This window comes from Pan troglodytes, chromosome X, assembly GCF_028858775.2.
Source record: "Pan troglodytes isolate AG18354 chromosome X, NHGRI_mPanTro3-v2.0_pri, whole genome shotgun sequence".
NCBI classification, from domain to species: Eukaryota; Metazoa; Chordata; class Mammalia; order Primates; family Hominidae; genus Pan; species Pan troglodytes.
In genome coordinates, this window is record NC_072421.2 from 103,401,591 (window position 1) to 103,428,115 (window position 26,525).

The 26,525-nt window shown below is 36.1% G+C and overlaps 1 protein-coding gene across 3 annotated transcripts in view; it reads left to right on the top strand.

Annotated features, from left to right (window-relative positions):
* NRK (Nik related kinase) overlaps positions 1-26,525 on the top strand; it is a 135,613-nt gene that overhangs the window by 54,827 nt on the left and 54,261 nt on the right. For all 3 annotated transcript variants that reach the window (XM_016943991.4, XM_016943990.4, XM_016943992.3), the window contains exons 3-9: positions 2,816-2,872; positions 4,324-4,395; positions 10,926-11,051; positions 16,466-16,576; positions 18,063-18,153; positions 21,213-21,343; positions 23,228-23,282. In XM_016943991.4, the coding sequence (XP_016799480.1) occupies positions 2,816-2,872; positions 4,324-4,395; positions 10,926-11,051; positions 16,466-16,576; positions 18,063-18,153; positions 21,213-21,343; positions 23,228-23,282 (643 nt within the window). The remainder of the gene's footprint in view (positions 1-2,815; positions 2,873-4,323; positions 4,396-10,925; positions 11,052-16,465; positions 16,577-18,062; positions 18,154-21,212; positions 21,344-23,227; positions 23,283-26,525) is intronic.

Below are 26,525 nucleotides of genomic sequence, written 5' to 3' on the forward strand. Positions count from 1 at the left end.
TCAGAATAAATTTTAAAATTTAGTTAAGAGTATTATACCAATATTAATTTCTTCATTTTGACAATTGTAGCATGGCCATCTAAGATATTAACATTGGAAGAAACTGGGGAAAGGATATACAGGAACCCCCTGTGCTATCTTTGAAACTGCTCTATAAGTCTAAAATTATTTCAAAATAAAATTTTTGAGGAGTCAAGGTACAGGGGGAACTCTTCTGAAATGCTATCTTAACAGTAGCACATTTCTATGATCTATTGTCTGTATATGCCAGACTTCTATGGAGTCTTGTAGAATGATTTGGCATATTAACTCAGTACATGGTTCCGAGACCTGGAGTTTTATTCCTCTGTAGGTTCAGTGAGCATATTTTTCAAACCCAATATTAGGACACATTTTCTGACGAAATAACTTCATTCAATTTTCAAGTGTGAATAAATCACAGATAATGAGGGTAGAACCACGCTGATTTTTTTTCTGTTTTATGGCCATGGTTGGAATCTTTTAATGACATTCAGTTGTCTCACTAATATGTCATAATCTATTGATTTTAGACTTCAAAAATTTTGTATTTTACTTATCATCAGTTAAATAATGTATGGCTAATATTTTTGATAACCTGATAAATATTTTGTATTGCCCAAAATAACAGTGGCTCATAAATAATCTCTTAGAATCAAGGAAGGCAGCATTGTAACTTTTTAAAGGGATGCATGCAAATCAGTTTCCAACATGTTGTATTTGTGCATACAGATGTGGAAAAAATTTTACTAGCAAGTGTTTGTGTGAATAATTATGAAAACAATGCTTCCTAAGTTATAAGGACTGAATAAATAAAAATATTAATATATAATTCCTCCCAGAGATGTAAATAAATCTGAAGGGTATCCAACATACTCAATAATTTTTATAAACTCGGTTAAGTTCAGGTGTCATTACAATCCTACAAAAAAGAACAGTTTAAAACTGTTTTATTATAACTGTCCAGCAAAAGTAATCTGACTCCATCCAAACAGGCTGCCCCAATTAAGACAAGTGACAGAAGATAACACAAGCTCATGTTCTTTTGAAAAATTTAAAAGAAGCTAAGGAGGTTGCAAAAATAATGCTTTTTGTCTGATAAAAGAGAAAATTGTTTCTAGAACTTGATAGTATTACTTCATGGATTGATCCTTACAAACTCTGCCTCATTTCCACTTCTCATGTAAATCTGATTTTGCCTTTGCATTTGTTTCCCAAGACTTTAGGTTAAACAGACAGGTCTTGATCTTGGGTTCCTACTTTTCTCTGATCAATCAATAACCTGTAACTTTAAAAATCAATAACCTTTCCTTTAAAAATTCTAGTCTTCTGTGGCTGGCATGCTCTGCCCTAAACTGCTCACCCAATTCTGGACATTTCCTTGTACCTTGATTACTAGTCTCTGAACCCTATCCCAAGTCAAGCACATTACCTTGCTCAGTTTCCGTCTTTCCTGCCTTGTGTACTAGTTTCTTAGGTCAGCTGTAAAAAATTGCTACAAACTGGATGGCTTAAAACAAACAAAATGTATTCCCTCACAATTTTGGACATAAGAATTCTGAGTTGAGGTGTCTGTTGGGCCATTCTCTCTCTGAAATCTCTAGGGAGGAAACTGTTCCTTGTCTCTTCCTGGCTTCTGGTGTTATCAACAATCCTTGACATTTCTTGGCTTGTAGTTGTATCACTGCAATTTCTTCTTGTCTTTTACATGACTATCACCCCTTTCTGTGTCTCTGCGTTCAAATCTCCCTTCCTTTCATCTTATAAAGAAACCGGACATTGACCAAACAAATCCATATGACCTCATCATAGTTTGATTACATCTGCAAAGACCCTGTTTCCAAATAAGGTCACATTTTGAGGTTCCAGGTGAACCTCAATTTTCGAGGGGACACTGTTCAACCAAGTACAGCCCCCAGATCAAACCTTCTGCTGAGAAATATCAGATAAGGCATTCTATTTATTACTCATAGTAATGTTATACTGATTTTTTCTATGACTACAGTTTGGAATATATCTAGAAGGTACCAGCCACAAAATAGGAGATCTGATTCCAAACCTATGTGTTCACCTTTAAAAATTACAAATCTGTAGCTTATACTTGCATTTAGGGTAAGATCTAAGCTCTTATAACTCATCATCTTTTCAATAAGAGAGAATGTTCTAGAACTTATTCCTTTTATAAATATTTTTGGTTCATATGATTCAGGACATATTAAACAGTTTAGAGGCTGTTGAATTAATTATGAATCACTCACACTAAGTGATCATTATGGAGATAATGCATGGCTAATATTTTTGCTAACATGGTAAATATTTTGTGTTTGAAGAAGAGTCCAGTGGAAAGATGTCTGCATAGTATCACATAATCAATTGAAAAAATGTTTAGTACAACAACTCCTTTTCTGCCATCTTCAATAGAAAATTTTCACTTAGATTAAATGAAAATTTTCATTTAGATTAAATGCTTTGGTGCCATGCAAACCTAGATTAAAGACACTAAGTAAGCAATAACTTTAAATAGGCAATTATGTCCACTAGTTACTACAGATGTAAACAGCCAAACTGTTCCATAACCTTCGTCGAGTGTTTTGAGTGGGATGGTGATTTCTTTAAAATGTTGATAATTTAATATTTCTGTTTTCTATATAATACTATATATTTCATTTGTATATATTTTATATTTTATAACATACAATGTATTCGACACTAATTTTAATATTTTCTACTTTGATTGCTTCTTGATAGCTGGATTACCTAGCCAGCATTTGATATTTATCACTATCCTGTATTTCAGGGACTTCATGAGAAGACTGGTGCATTTACAGCTGTTAAAGTGATGAACGCTCGTAAGGTAATATTATAAATTGCCTGTATTCTCTTCCCTTAGTGGACTGTGTTCCTGAGATACACAACTCAGAAAATATTGTATTTGTTTTTAAATCATTATTTTATATAATAATTATTACATCAATCTGGATTTATTATAGTTATCATTTAATATTACTTTTATTCATTAGTGTATTATATCTATTGCTTTATTATATATCCACATAAAACAATGCTTGTTTCACAGCAGAAGTTCCACATATTTTGGTATTCTATAACACTGAGGAATATATCTGTACTCCTCTCTGTTTCTAGTTGACTATTTGTTTCCAGGGATAGCAAAGAAGAGATTGCTTCTAATATTGGGTTAATCCTGCTGTGTTCCATCATATTATTTTCCCTCTCCAATGATTTCCTCTCATAATTGAGGCCATTAGATTCTCAATGACAGGTAGAAGGAAGAGACTTATCAGAAATGCACATTTTTCATGTATTTTCTGACAGATGAGCAAAAGAGACAGTTTAATTGGCACCGTTCCTGGTAACATTCATAAAGTTGTGTCACGGTTCATAACATATTGGCATAGAATTTGCTAGCACTGATTTCTGTTCTTTTTCTTCAACGTGAGTGCCACACTTTCTCAAGATAATATTATCATAAACATAGAAAAGGTCAAAAAAATTTTACTTCACTATACCCTAAAGGGAAATTTGTGTTTGAAAAGCTATACACATTCACTGAACTGTTGTCAAGGCCATAAACTGTGCTTTTTCCAATTTGTGCAGGAAGTGAATTGCTGAAACTGTTTAAAGAGTTGTGTGCTTCCATAGCACATGTATACCTATGTAACAAATCTGCACATTCTGCACATGTATCCCAGAACTTAAAGTATAATAATAAAAAAAGAAATGATAGCTGAATTAAAAAAAAAGTTGTGTGCTTTTAGTTTTGCCAGTAAATGTCAAAAGTTGCAAACCAATGTGAGTTTCGAGGGATTTTGAGGTTTTGTAGATTTATTTTGCCCTACAATCCATGGCTTCCAAATAATCAAACTTCTACTTTTTGAGTGAGACTCTCTAAAATACTTATTTTCTTGTTTTAACTTAAGAGACCTTGACATACATTTAACCTACATTTCAGATACTCTGACTTTTAAAATATTTAAAAATCATGTTCAACCCATGGAAGTTTAGTGTCAATTAACTGGTTTTGTAAGGAGGATAAAGCACTTTACTAATAACAAATTGTAATTTTCCCATTATTACAGCAGTTAAATCTACTACCATGAATTTGTTGCCAAATTTCTGTATGTCATAAGAATTTGGTTTTTAAAATTAAAACTATTGGAGAAAATTGAGAGAGGAATAATGTTATCTTACTTTTCCATTGAGTGCTAACGTAGCTTAAAGTACTTAAGCATAAATCATTTTTAGAGTGTACCAGTACATCTAATAACATTTTATTCTTGGTTACAGACCCCTTTACCTGAAATAGGAAGGCGAGTGAGAGTGAATAAATATCAAAAATCTGTTGGGTGGAGATACAGCGTGAGTACTAAAAGTTCTCATTAATACCCAAGTAGTCTTTCCTTTCATTTTCAGCTTTTAACTTCTCCCTTTGCATTGTGTCATTATCTCTAGAAGACTGCTACTAAAAGTATTCTTGCCTGAAAGTGATAACATATTTATATCTTTTAATATATTCACTTAGATTCAATCATCATATATGAGCACTAGCATATATCAGAGAGTAGGAGATAGGAGAAAAGGGCCCTTGAATAGGAATGCATTGACTGTCGGTGAGGAATTGCGTAAATTTACAGAGCATAGAACCCTCTGGCTGAATAGCAACAAGAAAGGAGGTGATGCGATCTACAGCAAATTTTGCCTAAAATTGGCCTTGGAAAGGTCCTTTTCACACGTTTATCATGACATTCTGGACTAATTGCTTTTCCTCCATTGTGATTCTAACAAACATTACCATCGTGTTTGTACCAAATGAGGAATGCCCCACGCGCCCACCCCCCCGCCCCCCGGCTTTTTGTAAGAGCAATAGCAGGCAGAAAACAAACCAACCACTTAGCCTCAAGGTCTTCAGACATCTGGTACCATACTTGAACACATGAAAGAATATGAACATGTTTTCTATGTGCAGCTTTTTGACTTACCTTCAGAGCAGTTTTTCTGATACCAACAATTCTCTGGCTCCAGAATAAAACCAACCAAAGATAATCTCTCTTTTTCAGTAGATATTGGTGATCTATAAAATATTGTATGGGCCCAAAAGTTGAATTTTTGCTCTTATCAATATAATGAATTGATATATTTTTTCCTACTTTTCTCTCCTGCAGTCAGCTATACATGAGACTCAAATATTTCTAGCATTTTGTGACTTAGTAAATATGTCTCAGGCACATTAAAAATAACCCTTTTACTAACACAATCACATTCAGAAACTTTCTAGTTATATTAGAAAGATATTACTAAACAACCTCATGACTCATCTATTAAGTACTAGGCTCCTGTTATGTCTATAATTCATGTTAGGAGACTAAGCATATCCAGAGGACCAGCTAAAACAGATAGTATCATGCTTTTGTAGCTTAGGAAGCCGCAGAAGATAAGGTATGGAAAATATGATTATTTTATTAATTTTGGTTTCATCAAACATTTGTGCTAATAAAACTTTTTTAAAGACCTGTCCCAAACCCTCTCTGGCACACTTTCCTTAGAGAAAAGGATTTTGATTCTAGAATTGGATGAAATTACAAAGGAAGTTCTGGCATCCTTGAGCTGCCTCCTCTTGACAAAACGCAGGGTATTCAGGCCAGTCTGTGATCAACTGGCCCTAAGCCAGGAAATGCTGTAGCATCATATTACTGGAAGATGTGTGAGAGTTTTAAATTACCCACTTGGTCTGATGGATATAATGTACTTATGTGTTTCTCACAAGCTCAGCTTCCTGTTAATTCAGAGTGGCAAACACACTAACGCTTCCCAAACATATCTGATCTTCATTTATTTGTTTTGGGGGAGTTTACATTTATGTGGGAAACCCACTCTTAAAAGGTTTTTCTAGTTGGGGACTTTGAATTATCTGATTATGTATTTTAGTAAGAAAAAATAACTGCTAGCTAATCATCCAGTCAGTATCTCTAAATTATCTTGAATCCTTTAGGATAAAAAGTATGTGACTTGCACACACATCTCTTAGATGCCAGGGGTTTATGGAAATAGCAATAATATGTAAGTCCAGAAACATGAGTTCAAATCCCAAGTCTACCACTAAATAGCCAAAAAGTGCTTGGGAAAGTGGTTTACCTTTCTATGTCTCAGGTTCCTCATAGAAAAAGAGACATCACAAATGCAACTACATAGCTGCCCAGAGCCCAGCGCATCTCTTGTTCTTTCCGGGACACATAAGCTTTCTAACTCAAAAAGAAAAGGAATCACCTTAACATCAAGCTACCAAACTAGTGAAAGAATTCAGTCTTGCCCCTGCTTCTCTTTCACTTGTTCTTTGTATTCTTAACCTCCTACCATCCTCTCATTCCTATTTATTGCACTACTTATGAGTTCATATTCCTCTCAGCAGAACCTTGGCAACTTAATTGAAACTGAGAGTGCGTACGCACAAATATTCTATAATAGCTAGTCCCTGTGGTTTGCTAGTCTTATGCGGTGCCAGGTATTGTTACCATTTCAAAGGAGGGCCACATCACAGGGGAAGCAGAAAGTTTAAGGATCTTACATGACAAGAATTAAAGCCACAGGATTTTTACCTTTCTAGAAAACAGATTAAGATAATTTGAAGGGAACTTACTAACTGAACTTTGCTGGGAGGTTGGGATGAGACTCTAGCCTGAGCTTTCATGCAATTCTCATACCACAAGTTGTCATGACTTTATTACACAAATAAATAGAAAGAGGGAACCTATCACTGAGATTTTCAACTGCACATATCAGGACCTATCCTTTTCCCCCATAAGACAAATAGGTGTCTAGAGATTTATTTTCCAGTAGTTGAATGTTTATAGGTAAATCCAGTGGAAAATCCTTGGGAAATACTAAAGAATGTTCTGCAACTGCCAGCCATTTTCTCTGACATTGCAAACTTTTTTTTTTTTTTTTACGAGATATAAATACCGGGCATTTTAGGGGAGGAAAGATAATTTATAACTAAAAGTTAAGTCAACTTAGAGACACTACAGAGCCTAGTGCACTGCTTTATATTTATGTCATAAGTATTTTTAAAGCCTAGCCACATTATACCTAAATATAGAAAGTAGTTGCCTATTTTTCCTGCTGGTTCTTAGAGAATTAGCTAAGAGAGAAGGTAATAACTGAGTTATGTTTAGTTACCAATTCATTTCAGCTAAGAGACTTATTTCCCTATATTTCAGTCATTAAGTCAGTATAGTTTGAGGAAAATGCTGGGGAGAACTAAAGAAAATTGGTGGTTAATCCCGTAATTATTTTCCATGTCAATTGTCCCTTTCCTAGGTCATTGTCAAAAGAGTTAAAGAAATCTTTTTTTCACTGGATTTCAGAACCGGAAGTCTTTAATTCAAAAGATTTTGGTTGTTTGTTTGTTTGTTTTTGAGACAAGGTCTCACTCTGTTGCCCAGGCTAGTGTGCAGTGGCACAATCTTGGCCTCCTGGGTTCAAGTGGTTCTCCTGCCTCAGCCTCCCGAGTAGTTGGGATTATAGGCATCTACCATCATGCTTGGCTAATTTTTGTACTTTTAGTAGAGATGGGGTTCCACCATGTTGGCCAGGCTGTTCTCAAACTCCTGACCTCAAGTGATCCACCTGCCTTAGCCTCCCAGAGTGCTGGAATTACAGGTGTGAGCCACCACGCCAGGCCAAAAGTCTTCTTTTCTTTACACTCTACAAATATATTTCACTTTCAACAATAAGAATATTTCTTAATAATTTTTATAAATTGAACTATTATAGATGAAATAGGAGAGCTTTTTAATTTACAATCAAATAAAATTTAGAGCTACTATGAATTCAAAGGAGGTCAGTGAGGAATCCATTTCTCAAGTACAGAATCACTTCCTGAGTCATCTCACATCACCTTCAACTTTATTATGTATTCAACTATTTTGTATTCACCGTTGGTTGTGTCATTCACATATGTGAATCTTATTTCCTGATGTGTAATTTCCTTTAAGTTAGGATCATAATACCTAAATGCACAAACCAATTATATTTTCATTGAAAATTTTAACAATTTAAGTTGTCTTTTTGTAAGTTAACATTTTAAGATATTTTTCTCAAGTGTATTGCATCTGTATACACAAAAGTGTAATTGTTTTCAAATTATTAAGAAGCAAAGAGTTTTTTCTAGATTGGCTGAGAAATAAGAGTTACAGAAGGAATATCAAAACCACTTGGCTATCATGGTACAAGCAGGCATCACTGAAACTTTGAGAGAATTGCTTTCCATGTCACTCCACTATAATTAATATGCTGGGAATGAAGGAGGCTGATGTTTGTAGATTATGGTAAACAGTGGAGGGAAGTGTATAGTTCTGATAGCGCTCGGAGTAATTCAAAGAAGTCAAGTAACAATGATATTTTGTGATAATACATTGCATTTATATAATTTTTTTCAAAGATTTCAAAGAACTTTATTTATGTTATCCCATTTGGTCCCACTAACATTCCATGAAGATAGGTAATGGCTGCTATCTTCTATCATTCTTTTAAAATAAATTGAACTTTAGGAAGATTAAGTGAATTTCCTACTCTGGGCTATCAGTGCTAAACCTCGGTGTCCTAATGCCCATGGTAGGTGTTTTTTTCTGACTGACATCACACTGTCTTCTGCTAGAGCTGTCTTGAAGCTATATATTGTACCTCGGTGATCTCATCTAACCAGATGGCTCCAATTATCACTATATAGATAATTCTCAGAAACAATACTTCTAGACCTGACTTGTCCCCTGAGTGCCAGACCCATATATCCTTTCTGTGCAATCTTGTGCAGCCATAAGAAGGAAGTGCATTTGTTTATTGATATGGAAAGATGTGCTTTATATACTGATTAAAACATGAAAATTGCAGAATATTAAAAATAATAAGAGCTTATTTGGATTTTTTAAATGACACACACACATATATATAAATGCATAATGATATGATCAACACACACACATACACATACAGACACACATGTATATATATATAATTATATATTATATATACAGATAATTATATATATAATTATATTATATATATTATATATTGATAATTATATTATATATATTATATATTGATAATTATATATATACGTGTGTGTGTATGTGTATGTGTGTGTGTGTGTGTTGATCATATCCTTATGCATTTATCTCTGTCATAGCTCTAGCTACTGCATTATCATATACAAATGTCTGAAAGAATATACACTAAACCGTTAATATTGCTTGGGGAAAATGTTCAGTGAGAGTAGACCCCTTACATATTTTATTAGTATATTTCTCTATATTTGGTATGCATGTACCATTGTTGTGATTAATAAAAATAAATTATCGAAAAAAATAAAAATAAATAAATAAAATGTGAAAAAATAATAAAAATTTTTAAAAGATCAGCACAGAACAAACCAATACCTTTAAAATGTAAAGGATTACCAAATAATCAAGATAGTATGGTACTGTCCATCCACATGCAAAATAATGAGGTTGGACTTTTACTTTATATTAAAGTTAACTCAAAATGGATCAGACACCTAAGTATAAGAGCTAAAACTATAAAATGCTTAGAAGAAAACAAGGATAAAGCTTTGTGACCTATGATTTGACAGTGGATGCTTATATATGGCACCAAAAGTACAAGCAACAAAACAACAAATTTATAAATTGTGCTTCATTAAAATAAAAACTTTTGTGCTTCAAAGGTCACTATCAAGACAGTGAGAAAACAATCCACAGTATGAGAGAAATTATTTGCAAGTTGTCTATCTGATAAGGCACTTGTATCTAGAATATATGAAGAGCTCTTACAATTCAGTAATAAAATGACAACCCAGTTTTTAAAAGGACAAAGAATTTTGTATTAGACATTTCTTGAAGAACATATTGGCAATAGGCACAGGAAAAGATGCTCAACATCATTAGTCATCAGGGAATTGCAAATTAAAACCACAATGAGACACCACTTCACACCCACTAGAATGGTTATAATAATAAAACAGAAAATAGCAAGTGTTGGTGATAGTATAGAGAAAGTGGAACCCCTGCATACATTGCTCTTGGTAATGCAAAATGGTAAAGCCAATGTGGGAGACAGTCTGTCATTTCATCAAAACATTAAACATAGAGTTACTTGACATGACTGTTCATAGAAGCATTATTCATAATAGCTAAATGGTAGAAATAGCCCAAACATCCCTCAACTGATGAATGGTAAACCAAAAGCAATGAAACATTGTTACATGCTACATATGGATGAACTTTGAAAAGAACTAGTCACAAAAGACCATGTTATATGATTTCATTTATATAAAATGTCCAGAACTGATAAATCTACGGAGACATAAAGTGGATTAGTGATTGCTTAGAGTTGGGGTGTGTGTGTGGCAGAATTGGGGGATGATAACTAAAGGATATGGGGTTTCCTTTTGGAGTGATAAAAATGTTCTAAAATTGATTGTGGTGATGATTGCACAACTCTATAAATATACTAAAAACCATTGCATTTTGCACTTTAAATGGGTGAATTTTATAGTATGTGAATTATATCTCAATAAAACTGTTACAAAAGAAACAACAATATAATGACTCCACTCAGTGAAAATTTTATACAGTGGCCAGTGCCGCTGGTCCAGGGACCATACCTTAAGAACCACTGAACTAAAAGATCTTCAGTTTACCCTATTTATTCCCCCAGACTCCAGGTTAACCAGAGGTCTTCATTCACTGACAATTTTAGTTGAGATTTTATTATAAATTGCTGTTGGATATAATTAGTTGCCATAGGATTCTCCTTCATTGATATACTGTACTTTAGGGACTTATAGTCATTGATTGCACAGCTTAGGAGCTTTGCTGTCTATTCTTATTCCATAGGATGAGGAAGAGGATCTCAGGACTGAACTCAACCTTCTGAGGAAGTACTCTTTCCACAAAAACATTGTGTCCTTCTATGGTGCATTTTTCAAGCTGAGTCCCCCTGGTCAGCGGCACCAACTTTGGGTATGTTTTTAATTACACTGTTCTTATTCTATAAGAATAAGTTTTACCCAAGGATGTATGTTTTCGTGAGTTATCACTTTTGTGCATCTACAGGAAAACTTAGCACACAACTGTTAAGGTAGTATGGTGTATTAATCTGGTCTCACAATGCTATTAGGTTGGCGCAAAATAATCGTGGTTTTTGCCATTAGACATACCCAAGACTAGGTAATTTATAAAGGAAAGAGATTTCATTGACTCACAGTTCCACATGGCTGAGGAGACCTCACAATCACGGCAGAAGGCAAAGGAGGAGCAAAGTCACGTCTTGCATGGCGGCAGGCAAGAGAGCATGTTCAGGGAAATTCCCCATTATAAAACCATCAGATCTCGTGAACTTATTCACTGTCATGAGAACAGCGTGGGAAAGACCTGCCCCCATGATTCAGTTACCTCCCACGACATGTGGGAATTATGGGAGCTACAATTCAAGATATTTGGGTGTGGACACAGAGCCGAACCATATCATTTCATCACTGGCCCCTCCCAAATCTCATCTCCTCACGTTTCAGAACCAATCATGCCTTCCCAGCAGTTCCCCAAAGTCTTAACTCATTTCAGCATTAACTCAAAAGTCTGCAGTACAAATTCTCATCTGAGACAAGGCAAAGTCCCTTCCATCTATGAACCTGTAAAATCAAAAGCAAGTTAGTTACTGTAGATACAATGTGGGTATAGGCATTGGGTAAATATGCCTGCTCCAAATGGGAGAAATTGGCCCAAACGCAGGGGCTACAAGCCCCATGCAAGTCCAAAATCTAGCAGAGCAGTCAAATCTTAAAGTTCCAAAATGATCTCCTTTGACTCCATATCTCACATCCAGGTCATGCAGATGCAAGAGGTGGGTTCCCATGGTCTTGGGCAACTCTGCCTCTGTGGCTTTGCAGGGTACAGCCTCCCTCCTGGCTGCTTTCACGGGTTGACATTGAGTGTCTGTGGCTTTTCCAGGCACATGGTGCAGGCTGTCGGTGGACCTGCCATTCAGGGTTCTGGAGGACAGTGGCCCTCTTCTCACAGCTGCACCAGGCAGTGCCCCAGTGGTGACTCTGTGTGGGAGCTTCAACCCCGCATTTCCCTTCTACACTGCCCTAACAGAGGTTCTCCACGAGGACCCGGCCACTGCAGCAAACTTCGGCCTGGACATTCAGGAGTTTCCATACATCTTCTGAAATCTAGGCAGAGGCTCCCAAACCTCAAGTCTTGATTTCTGTGCATCAGCAGGCTCAACACCATGTGTAAGCTGCCAAGACTTGGGGCTTGCACCCTCTGAAACAACAGCCCAAGCTGTACCTTGGCCCCTTTTAGCCACAGCTGGAGTGGCTGGGACACAGGGCAACAAGTCCCTAGGCTGCACACAGCAAGAGGACCCTGGGCCTGGCCCATGAAACCATTTTTTTTTCCTCCTAGGCCTCTGGGCCTGTGATGGCAGGGGCTGCTGTGAAGATCTCTGACATGCTCTGGAGACATTTCCCCATTGTCTTGGTGATTAACGTTTGGCTCCTTGTTACTTTTGCAAATTTCTGCATTTGGCTTGAATTTCTCCTCAGAAAACGGGTTTTTCTTTTCTATTGCATAATCAGGCTGCAAATTTTCCAAACTTTTATGCTCTGATTCCTCTTGAACCCTTTGCTACTTAGAGATTTCTTCCAGAAGATACCCTAAATTATCTCTCTCAAGTTCAAAGTTCCACATATCTCTAGGGAAGGGGCAAAATGCCGCCAGTCTCTTTGCTTAAACATAACAAAGGTCACCTTCGCTCCAGTTCCCAACAAATTTCTCATCTCCATCTGAGACTATCTCAGCCTGAACCATATTGTCCGTATCATTATCAGCACTTTGGTCAAGGTCATTCAACAAGTTTCTAGGAAGTTCCAAACTTTCCCACATCTTCCTGTCCTTCTGAGCCCTCCAAACTATTTCAACCTTTGGCTGTTACCCAGTTCCAAAATTGCTTCCATATTTTCAGGTATCTTTACAGCAGTGCCCCACTCTACTGACACTAATTTATTGTATTAGTCTGTTCTCACGCTGCTCATAAAGACATACCTGAGCCTTAATAATTTATAAAGGAAATTTATAAAGGAAAGAGGTTTAATTGACACAGTTCCACATGGTTAGGGAGGGCTCACAATCATGGTGGAAAGCAAAGGAGGAGCAAAGTCATGTCTTGCATGGTGGCAGGCAAGACAGCATGTGCAAGGGCATTCCCCTTTATAAAACCATTAATCTCAAATCTCGTAACACTTATTCACTATCACTAGAAGAGCACGGGAAAGACCTGCCCCCATGATTCAATTACCTCCCACCAGGTCCCTCCCATGACATGTGGGAATTATGGGAGCTACAATTCAAGATGAGATTTGGGTGAGAAACAGCCAAACCATATCATGTGGCAAAATATACTCTGATTCCTGGAGATGAGAGTGATAAAATATGGGAAAATAACTTAAGTGCCTGGCAAGGGGATTACTGGTGGGATGGGGGAGGACTCAAATGAATACTGGAAATAGTCAACATAAATATTTTCAAATATTTTATGTAATTACTATGGTTGCTATTACAGAAATTACCCAATGAACTAATAAATAATGACTGGATAAGGATAAATTCTAATTAGCACTTGACATGAGCATATGGGTGCATTTTAAGTTTTTGCAAAGTATATGCACTTATGGATAAACATAACTCCTAAGAAACTCTTTTCCAAATGGTAAGTTGACTTATCCTTTTCTTAGTCATTATGCCTGGTGTATCACAAATTCTAGATCAATAAGATATAAATTGTAGAGGATAAATGGAACCTATGCTACCTAAGTCACAGTTACCAGAATTTTTGCTGCCCTCCACTGTGGTAAAAATAGTTAAATCACAAGAAAATCAGTTTTGGTCAAGGATGTCTTTATTAAAAGTTGAATATTTAGAATATAAGGTGGGGTTAGTATACACTTGGATCTCTATACTTGCTGCATTTCCATTCCATGTCCAAGTTAGTAGTATTTTTTCAAAATAATGACTAAAGCTTTTCAGTATCTTCAAGTGACAATAAAGTATTCTATTACATTCTAAATAATGGACTTCAGAAAATAGGACAGTGGACATTATAGAATGGTTTTCAACAAGGGGTGGAATTGAAACAGTGGTTCTCTAAATTTGGCAGCCATCAGAATCTCCCAGAGAGCCTGATAAAACACCTATTTCTGGGCGTCACTCACAGAATTTCTGATTCAGTAGATTTGGGGGTGTGGGTCCAAAAAATTATCCTTCCTAATAAGTTCATATGTGATACTGCTGCTACTGCTGGACTGATCACCACACTTTGAGAACCACCAAATTTATAGACCTTCAGCTTAACTCTGTTTTCTCTCAAATGTCCAGTTAACATGCATCCTCTATTCTCTGACAATTCCAGTTGAGATTTTAGTAAATATGGCTGCATAGTTTAGTTACTGAGGAATTTTTTTTGGCATATACCATTTGTCTTTTTTATATATTTTCACTTACAAGTTTTTTTTCATCTTGATAGTATAGCAAAGTGTGAGAAATTTTGCAGTCTCCTTACTGGATATGTATTAGTACTCAATTCATTCAGGCATTCAACATATATCAATTGAAAACTATCTATTTGTCAGGTGTTGTGCTAGATGCTGAGGATAAAATGGTAAGCTGAATAGACATGCTTCTGACCCAGTGGTGCTTACAATCTATTTGCAAAGACCAGCGTCAATCAAATAATCACACACATAAATGTATAATTGGTCAGAAGAGAAGTATCATGGCTGTCTGTGGGTGAATAACAAACCTTAATTAAGCGGGGAAATGAGAAAATCTTCCTTGAGGAATAAAAGCTTGAACTGAGATCTGAAGGATGAATAAACATTTAATGCATAAATTATTTGTGAAGATAAGAATTTTCATGGGACACTTCACAAATTTTGGCCTATATAAATCAGAAAAACAAATAGGAAGTAAGTAAATAGCTTAATAATGACCATTAATAAAGAAGTGTATGTACCAGGCACCATGCTTACAAAGTTAGGAAAATTACTGAGAATGTCTTACATTCCTTTTATAGTTGAGCTCTTCTGACTCACATAATATAAGCAAGATCTTCCAGGGTTTATGTTAGTTGAATGGCTTTAATTCTGGTTTGTCATGGTTCAAAATGAGGAGTTACCACAGTGTACATGTTGTGCCCATTCAATATAGTCAATGCTTAATTCTCCACGTGAAAATCAACTTTTTGTGGCTTATCTGTTTTCGTTTTGTTTGGCTGTCTCTTCTTCTTTTTGGTGAAAGTGTACTCAGGTGAAAGACATGCAATAATATCAATGGTGAATAACTGTAAATTAGGGGAGTAGTTTTCTGAAAAGAAGATCTTAATATTCCACAGGAAGTAAGGTAGACTTTTTGAATAGTCATGATTTTGAGTTTATCCTTTTGCTTCCATTCATCTATGGTGATAATTAATTTGCATAAAGTTAAAAAAAGACATTTTGCTCTTTTGATAAAGTATTTTTGAAGTGGGCAGTAATACATAAACCTGTACTCAAAGAAAATATTGCTAGGATAATTATAATAGTTATATGCTCTTGTACATCACTCTTTAGTTAACTCATATAACCTGGATGAAAATTTACTAGTTGGGCCCTCAATTTATATGTGTCAAAAATAAACTTTCTGAGAAACTGAGTTTATTAATACAATAAAATCTGAATGAAATATTATTGAAGATATTAGTTTTAAAATAGGTTTTCCTTAGTAGCAATCCCATTTGGATGAAATTATCCCACAGGAATGCAATTGACAAATTCCACCTTGGAGTTGTAGCTTGCCAGTATCTTGGAGAAAATAGTTTGGAATTTGAAAATAAAAACAAAACAACAAAAACCAAACCTAGCCTTAATGTTGAAATGTAAACTCTTTTGAGACCCTCCATATTTTGCTTCTTCACCCCTGATTAAACTGTTTCCTTGACCATCCTTTCCTTCCCATTCCAGTCGTCACTTAGGTTTGTTCCTTGCACAAACTTCTTTCTAAAAGCATGTGTTTATTTAGTTTTCCATAAACGGAATGTTCTTCCTTTTAAGCATATACAAACACCACCTATCCTTCAAGACATAGCTCAAACCCCAACTTCCAGTTAAATATCTCTGGTGAAATACCTGGCTTCTCTGCCTCCACAAATCTTTGGTTTTAATCCAACTCTCTCTAATTTCGCTAGCCTTTGGAGTCTTCCATCAGACAATTGAGGCAGTACTTGCAGTGCCTTAATCTCCAAACATTACATATAGATACAAGCCATATGGACTAAAACTCTCCAGATATTTTCAGAAAATTGGACACTAATTTTTTATACTTTGCTGGCTTTCCTGCAGATGGTGATGGAGTTATGTGCAGCAGGTTCGGTCACTGATGTAGTGAGAATGACCAGAAATCAGAGTTTAAAAGAAGATTGGATTGCTTATATCTGCCGAGAAATCCTTCAGGTGAGTCTTCATATAGTCATTCTCTTCTGATCTTTTAAGAACCTGGGAGTAATATATACAATGCACCTTATACCTGCTCACATCAGATAGTTTAGGTATTCCAAACATAACCTGTGCATCAGGATATCTGAAAAGGCCAAAAAGCTTTTGAGAAAGCCGATTTGCAGCTGACGCCTTTAAATAAGCTGGGTAACAAACTCCTTTGAAATCATGGCCTTTAATACCTCTGTCGGATTAAGACTACTGTGTTCAGTGGATCATGGAAATGACCACTTGGATTATTTATTATGTTGTTATTATTTTAGAGTTCTTTAAACAAAAACATAGCACAAGCATCATAGATTAAGATGAAGATGAGTCAGAAGAAGTCAGTATTTTATGGAATGGCCTCAAACCAACTGTAGCCTTTTGGCAGACAAACATTTTCTTTGATTACTGCCCCCATTTTAAATTTCTTTATTTTCCACACCCAGTTGGATGAGAGCAACAATCTTCTTGATCTACCAAATTCCATCTTTTGTGACTTCAGTTCTTAGGGTCATCCAAGAAGGATATTAACAGAATTGAACAGTACTACTCATACAATGTTAGAATGTCCTTCCTGTCATTTTGGTTGGATTCACTTGTGATAATAGTGTAAATGGTTGAGAGTTCAAACTCTGGGCTGAGTTTACATTTAGTTTACTATGGATAAGTTTTATTACTTGGAATCTGTTACTTAATATTTCCAAGGCTCACTTTCCTCATCTATATTATAAGGGTGATATTAACACCTTCCTCAAAGGGTTTCTGAGAAGAATTAGTAATTTATTCCATGTAAAGCACTTAGTACAATCCTTGGCAAAGAATAAGGGCTCAATAAATGTTAGCAGTTTTATTGTTACTTTATTATGAATCTCCAGTTAGTGTCTGAGGCAGTCTCACTACAGCTTAACATTGCATACCACATCATCGGTTAGCCAGGTCACGGGTAAATTTTAGTGGTGAATGGGCTAGAGCCAAAGTGTTAAGCCAACACAGATTACAAATGCTGTAAAATGAATTTCCACATTCCCCTAAATTCTCAGCCTACAAAGCTGACTAGAAAATATTTTGGACTAAACAAATGGTTGGGTAAGAAATAGAGCAAAACTATAGCTGAGCTGTGATATTCAAGATGTCCAGATCTTTACTCTTATGGCTAGTTGGAAATACGGAGGCTAAAAAGGAAGGTAAAGTGGCCCAATGTATACAAACATTACTTTTGGTGCTCTTTTTTTTCGTGGGTGTCCTGATTTATTTTCCTTTCCTTATAGCCAAAAGTCATATTTCTGGGAACGGGTTGTAGTGATTCCAGCCTAAAGAAAGAATTGTGTCTGAAACATCAAAATTAAGCTGTTTCTCTTATCAAAAGTTTTTCCAAAAATACTAAGAACTGTACCAGAAAGAAAGAAAGAAAGAAAGAAAGAAATATATACTGATGTGGCTTTTTAAAAAATATATACAGGGCTTAGCTCACCTTCACGCACACCGAGTAATTCACCGGGACATCAAAGGTCAGAATGTGCTGCTGACTCATAATGCTGAAGTAAAACTGGGTAAGTTTATTCTTATAGTATTTTAAGTCCAAAACATCTTAATGGAGAAAGCTCCTTTAAGATAACTATGCTTTCTATCATGTCCCTGCCAATATCCTCTACTTATTTGAGCTGGGTTTTCCGTGCCTGCAAAACCAGTCAAAATTTGAAAATTTGTTTGGGAGAGGAGGCGGGGCAAAAGAAAGAGGATGCACATACCTGCTTCTTTGAAATCATGTAGATAAAACAACTTTTGAATTATAATGGGGATTTACTTTTTGGCCATTGCTTTACCCTCTATTAGAAATAGCTATTATATTTATTTCAACAATTGAATTGAGTATTTACCATGTGCAAATTTCGATGCCAAGGGAAGGGATTTAAAAAAATAAAAAAATTATTTCACATGACAGAGTCATATTTCTCAAGAATATCAAATAACTTTTAAATTATGTAAGGATGAATTGCTTCTTTGGATTTTTTCAGATATGTAAAGAAATGATATTGATCAGAATCGATGCTCCAATAATATGCAAGTCAAGTTCAGAATTATAAATCAAAAGACTGGAAGTACCTAGCTTTCTATGCCAGAGTTCAGAGTTATATAATTTACTTGAAAATAACCACACATACTTTCTGATTTTCTTGTCCTTAAGCTCATAGGGAACAATATATTGTACCCTTTAATGTGTAAAATAAATATCAATAGTTTTTAGAAGAATACCATAAAAATCATGTCAGTACATTGTAGTGGCAGATAATCCCATGGATATAGAGGATAAGTCACTTGCATTATTTTTCAACAGTTTGTAAACATGTGTCTGAACATGACCTTAAGATATTTCCCATTTTCTTGCTAAACAGATAGAACAAGAGTAGAGATTTTGTTCATTCATTAGGAACATTTTTCACTGAACATTTGTGGAAGAAGCATGAGGTAGTAATTGTTTATTCTTGGAATAAGTGAAAGTAGTTTCAAGAGAATGTATTATTTCTTTTGTGTCTGTCTAAAAGCTATAAAGCTAGAAACACAATTTTAAAATACATAAGGAGAGGCCAGGTGCAGTAGCTCATACTTATAATCCCATCATTTTAGGAGGTCAAGGCATGAGGATCACTTGAGACCAGGAGTTCAAGAGGAGTCTGGGCAACATAGCAAGACCCTATCTCTACAAAACAAAAATGTTTAATTAGCTGGGCATGGTGGTGTGCACCTGTGGTCCCAGCTACTCGAGAGGCTGAGGCAGGAGGATCACTTGAGCCTAGGATGTTGAGGTTGCAGTAAACTATGATTGTGCCACTGCACTCTAGCCTGGGTGGCAGAGAGATACCTTGTCTCTAAACAATAAATGAATAAACAATGAAAATGTAAAAAATACATGAAGGGCATACATATTTCACATTTAAATACGCAGGATAGATAGTTAATCACAAGGCTAAACACTGTGTTCGCATATAGAGCAACACCGTCATATACTTGGGTCAAGTTGCTGGTCAACGCAAACATTTACAGCACAAAAGAGAAATTGTACGTAAATGAAAAACCACTGAAATATCTGTCACAATGTCCATGCACTAAAGTTCATGTACCTTCCTCTGGAGGAGAGACCTTCTACTGCTGGATTAGAGTTTAATCAGATTTACTTTACATGTAGTCCCTGTACAGTTTGTTCTAGATTTCTCAGATTATCATTATTTTGAAGTAACACATTATAAAATTTAATCACACATATTTTGCACTTAATTCTTGTACAATTTGTTTTAAAATTTTAAGATTATAGTTGTTTTTAAGCAACATAGTATAAGAAGAAAGTTTCAGAAAGCAAACCTAATGACAGCCAAAGGAACTGATAGAAGGGAAAGAGATGGAAAAATGATTATATTGCAGTTGCAATTGCTTGATAATCTTCATATTCCAGCCTGTAAGGTCATGAAAGAAAACTTTAAATTATGCCATTGTTGAGGTTTCATCTCGTCTTGGCTTTCATTTCTCTTTCTCTTGCTCTTTTTTATTTTCTTCTATTAATCAGTCTTCTAGTCTTTTCTCCTTTCATTTTCTCCTCTGGATATGTGCCATATAGCAACTTACGGCCTTCCTAGGTAATTCTTGGCCCCTAATGCCAGTTCACAGGGATAGTGAGAATGCTGGGCAATTATTTAACCTGTTTCTTTTTAAAAATCTAGATAAAAACATGGCACAACACCCAATGGTGATCTTCACAAATATTGTGGACATTTTTTTGTTGTTGTCGTTCTTGTTAGATCCTTTAAAACTGCCTTAAACTCTTAGGTTTTTCTTTTTCCTTTTTCTTCTCTTCCCCTAAATTCCTGAAGCTTCTTTTTAGTCAGTTTTGTTCGCCATCCTCTGGATTCCTGGAAACCATTCTAAATTAGAAAACCTACTTCATTTTTCATCCCTGTTTTATTTTTTCTGGAATAAATAACCCCAGCCTACTTCAGCCTTTTTTCTGTTTCTGAGGATACCATACCAAATATTTTCTTATAATGTATCCCACAGATGAATAGAAGACTGAACTTTTATAATCTAAGCTAAGATGTAGATACCACAGTAAATACCTGCATCTGATTCAAAAGGTCTATGTAGGAATTTAAACTAAATTCTAGCAGAAAAACTCATTTTTCTTTATCAGTGTGATAGAGCCTTCTCATATCATGTGTGAGGCTTCCTGATCAACTGCTAATAAGTTTTAGATTTCTTTGATCTTGCTTATAGTTCTGGTCTTCCTCCAGCTTGGTTCCCAGGTCCAAACACTACATATGTTATCATTTTGGAGGTTCAGAGTGTCCCGACAGAACATTATTTTTAATATTCATGGTAAACATTCAGCCAAACCTACTGTAGATTTATAATAGCACTGCTGAGTCTCATTCCAAAATAAATAGCAGGAAAAGCTTATTACCCAGTATTCCTGGAGTAGACTTCATGGTAAAGTTTGCTAGGCTGGGATGAAAATCTGTTATCCATTGTGGCTTTTGTATCAGCTTTCCAAGTTAAAGCAATAACTTATTAAGCTTTTTTCTCCTGATTGATTATTTTGACATATAATGATTTTTGGCAGTTGATTTTGGAGTGAGTGCCCAGGTGAGCAGAACTAATGGAAGAAGGAATAGTTTCATTGGGACACCATACTGGATGGCACCTGAGGTGATTGACTGTGATGAGGACCCAAGACGCTCCTATGATTACAGAGTGAGTGTGAGAATTCAGACAGTGGAAATTACAATTTGGAAAGGATTTCTGATTAACATTTATTTTTAATGATAAAACAAAAAATAAAAAGCAGGCAGCTCCACGTTTTACATTAAATGCTAGTAGGAAATACAAGCCTCTATTTCAGTAAGTGGTTTGATTATATTCATAAAATAATATTTTCTAAGAATGTGGACAAAGTATATACCACTGAGAGTTACCTGCATTTGAGGCAGAATGTGTGGTTTATGTTGCTTGCAACCTATTGGTAAAAATATTATATAATGTGGATTTATATGTATATAAAAATTTAACTTCCAGGAGCAAAGGGCATTGTAAACTTAAAAATGAATAAATGTAAAGCCAATTATTAACCCCCACAGTAACTTAGCTCCAGAAAAGACAAAAAATAATTTGATTACTCAGGGTAATGGAGAAAATCCTTGGCATGTTTCACTTCCAAAACCACAGAAAATCAGTGTAATAGACAAATTAAGTAACAATTCATGCTATTTATTAAAATTTCCACTGAAACTGCAATTTGAACAATATACATATATCCATGTACACATTTCAAAAGGTTGATGTGGAAAGAAAACTCTGCATTTGCTATAGACTGGAAAAACCTCACTCACTCTCCACATAAGTCCAAACAATTAATTGTGGTCTCCCTGAGTGGAACCTAGGACTCAATACTTGAAGTTGATTAAGATTCATCTCTTTTCCCTTTCCTTAAGTGCCCTTTACATGATCTGCAAAATAATTATTTACTGACAGTCTATTATGTTCGGTGCTGTTAGGAGCTACGAAGACTATGGAAGCATGTTCTTCAAGTGGCTTTTTATAAATAATGCTTTATAATTGTATACTTTTTGCAGTCTTCCAAGACTTTCACCTGTATTCGTTATTTATTTTTAGTTTTTAGCACCATGTAACTGAAAGAAGTCTTAAGCATAGACTATCACAACTCAAGCTAAGAAATCTATAAACTAGGGTTCTAAAAATCCAGTTAACCTCCGAGGCCGCAGATCACCTGAGGTCAGGAGTTCGAGACCAACCTGGCCAACATGGCGAAATGCTGTCTCTACTAAAAATACAAAAAATTAGCCAGGCGTGGTGGCAGGCACCTATAATCCTAGCTACTCGGGAGGCTGAGGCAAGAGAATCGCTTGAACCCAGGAGGCAGAGGTTGCAGTGAGCCGAGATTACACCATCGCACTCCAGCCTGGGCGACAGAGTGAGACTCTGTCTCAAGGAAGAAAAAAAAAGAGAATTCAGTAAACCTGTTTAGGAGTCATTTAGCCAGCCGTTGTATCTCTAGCCCTGTGCCCTTTCCACACTCTGAAGAAAAAAAGTACTAAACAGTTGGTAGTGAAGAGAATTTTCTAGAGTCTTTTTCTAGCCTTAGTTTAGTATATTCCAGGAACTGCTGAAGTACACACACACACACACACACACACATATCAGTCCTATGTAAGTGTATGCTATTGTTATCACCATTTTACTTAGAGTGGAATTAAGGCACAGGGAGTTAAAACATTTGTCCAAGATGATACAACTGGTGGGTCTATGTAATAAAATGTCTTTATGGCAAGTTTCTTTTGGTATTTCAGGTAAAACAATAATATCAATGCATCCAAGATGAACTTTCCTTGCGCTTAACTCCATTCCCTATCAACCTGTTGTGTAGTGAGGTACTGGCTGGTCAGTAGCTCAGATTATGTCTTCCTATAATGTCACTCTATAATAAAGCTTCATTATGGGAAACCCATAAAAGAGCTCTGGCATTGACATCCACACCCCCAGCTAAACATTGTTTTGAGTTTCTAAATACTACCAATTTCCTATTTTTAAGTGACTTTTTTGTCATCTTTGTCTTTGCAGAGTGATGTGTGGTCTGTGGGAATTACTGCCATTGAAATGGCTGAAGGAGCCCCTCGTGAGTAAAAAATGTTTGATATTTGTTAAAGATTAGGGAAACGTACTGTACAAATCATACAAATCTCTCTCTGTCGAAGAAGATGAGATTGCCACTGGTACCACTCAGCTTTCACTGGCCACACAGGTGTCATACTATGTGCCAAACTACGAATGGTGGCCTTTTCAGTGATTACCAAATGCTTTCTTCAGAATAGCTAGATGTGGGTATATAAATCAGCTTGTACTTTTCTTTCTTATAATATCTTATTTTACATTGACTGAGTGTTGTTTCCATTTAGTCTCAGTAGTATTTGGTCCTGACAGTCCTGAGCAACCAGAATAAGGATTCTGGTTGGCATTCCAGTCTATATTTCCTGGTGGAATATTTAGATTCCAGAACATTTACAGTCACACAGTGCTACTGCCTCAGGCTGTGATAGTTGAGAAAATTCTCCAGCATTTCATTGAAATTGAGCTAATGTCAAGAAGTAAGCCTGTTTTTTTTTTCTTCTGGAGTCAATTCAACTTACCTTTGTGCCCTCTTTACTCCTTTCAGCTGCCTCAGTGCCCATTTCATCTTCTTTTCTCTACCTCCCCATCATTTAAATGACCTGTTAGCATCCTGTTCTCTCAAGGCACTGCTTTCTGATAGGAAAGTAAAAATTGAATGTAAACTGGGTATAAGTGATTGATAACCATCTAATGTGTGACTCCAGAGCATGGCATATTTGCTGTCCTTAGTACCTAAAATCCAAAAGTATAAATGACAATGCATCTTTGGTATTGTTGGATGAGAAGTGTAAAGTAATGCCTTCTGAGGTATGGGGAGGGTTGCTTTGCTTTCCCCTCTCCAAAGCAGATCCTATAGGTTCCCATGTTCTTGTATGCTCTATCTGCAAAATGTCCACCCATCAAGTTTTATGAGCTTGAACTATCTTAGCATTTTGTTTCAAGGCCAATGAGAGGAATTTCAAGAAATAGAAATAATGGTAACATAATTGTTGAAAATTCCTGGTATCCCTTGGAATATTAAAGAGGGGCTGGGATAAAGCTAGGACACCTGTGGAGATCATGTTGCTTCTTGCCTGTATTAGAATGCCCCCAAATCAGCAAAGTAGCTAAGTTGGGTGAATAAAAAATTAATAATGGAAAATGTTAAACAATAAGAAGATTACATACGACACATATATAAAATTGAAATTATACTGAGGGGATGTGGACTATTCCTCATCATCTCCTGATTATTTCTGTTTTGGAAACATACTTAGATTATGTTAAATTGAGCAGCAGCAACTAATATTTCATATTAATATTGATGCATGGATTTGGTTAGGATACATGCCTGCATTGAGTAGTATCTTTTTTCCATTGTTTCTGAATGCTCCTCACCATGCCTTTCCGGGAAACCAACGTTCTATGTTTTGCAGTTTGTACTTCCTGGGTCACCTTTGTTTGTTTCACTTTTTTTTTTCATTCCAAAATATTAAGTTACGGGAAAAAGTATTGGTGAGCAAACTCACAGGAGTGCAGAGAAGGAGTTTTGCACAGATTACACAAATGGCAAGCTTCTTACAAAAGATAAGTGAAGGCCAGGAGATTTGGAACTCACAAAGGGAGAAAATAGGGCTGGCCTGCCTGGATCAGTAATTGGAGTAATACAACTTTGGTCAAGAGCAGCCCTAAATAGCCTCCCTACTAAAACATTTCTCTTTTACCGGTGTCCTTTGTTGCCTGGAATATTAATTTTGTATGGAAATAATTGTCATCAGTTTAACTGCAGAAATCTTCCAGGTTATGATAATTATTATCTCATAAGGGATGGCCTTCCAAAGTGGCAATTATCTGATAATATCCTCTGAGTTCCAGATAACAAAATTCTCTTCCTTTGGTCTTCCTTTGGTGAGTCTTTTCCAGAGAAGTAAAGAGAGAGAAAGAATAACTTCTCCCTGATAGGATGCCATGGGGCATAGGTTCCCAAACCCTGGGCCACACAGCAGGAGGTGAGCGGCGAGCAAGTGAGCAAGCATTACCACCTGAGCTCTGACTCCTGTCAGATCAGCAACGGCATTAGATTCTTCTAGGAGTGGGAACCCTATTGTGAACTAAGCATGCAAGGGATCTAGGTGGTATATTTCTTATGAGAATCCAACTCATGCCTGCTGTTCTGAGATGGAACAGTTTCATCCCCAAACCAACCCCCTACCCCTAGGTCCATGGAAAAATTGTCTTCCACGAAACTAGTCCCTGGTGCCAAAAAGTTTGGGGACCACTGTTGTAGTGGCTCTAGAAAGAGAGAACTGGACACTTGTAAACCAGGAACCCCTTCAGTCCCTAGTTTCTGGGTAGGAATTCAAACAATATGGGGACCTTTATACCAAGGCCAGAACATTTATAGTAATCATCCAAACATCAGAGTATCATAGGTTAATTTTGAATAGATGTGGTTTTTAGTCTCTATCTTTTATAGAAAAGATAATCTGTGCCTGGAGGAGAAGCGGGATAGGATCAACAGTTAACCCTGACACCCCTTTCTTGGCAAAGCTGTACACTAGTCAACTTGCCTTAACCTGGACCATATTTTCCCCTATTTTTGCATTCTCCTTGATATTGTAGATCATTTTAAATATTCTCAATGATGCTTCTTTATAGTCCTACTTCTATCCCTTGTAGTGTCACTCTCTCATACCCCATGTCTGTCTTTACCTGAGTGCATTGTGGCTCAAATCTACCCCTGTCCCATCAAGAGGCCTATTCCTTCAATATTCAGAAGATTCCCTCAGATCTCAACATGTGTTAAGAATAAATCACATTATTTAACCTAATTCAGACTAAGCCCAGTTTAATATGTGTCCAACCCTTCAAGAGATAATGTGATTTTTAAGGGAGGCTTGCTGTTTCAAAGGAATGAGCCTCTAATGATGAACATTTAGGTAGTGTTATGAGATATAGGTTGGAGGGGGCAGTTACTGACATTCCTGAAATTAGACTATATAGGAAACCATAAACAGCTACTGTTGACATAGCTCTTGTACCCACCCTATGCTCCATTCCTTTGTGAACTTTTCCTTTCCGTTAAAGAAAACTTACCTAGTCTGTGTCCTAGCTCTTGACCCCTGAAGATGTTGTCAGTGGACTAACTGTTGCCCAGATGTTAATAAATGACAACTGCTTAATATTGTACCAACTCCCTTACAATAAGTTTAAAGGACAGAAACTGGAGACTGATTGGACATAGTAAAAGAATAAAAAGGGTTAAATATGA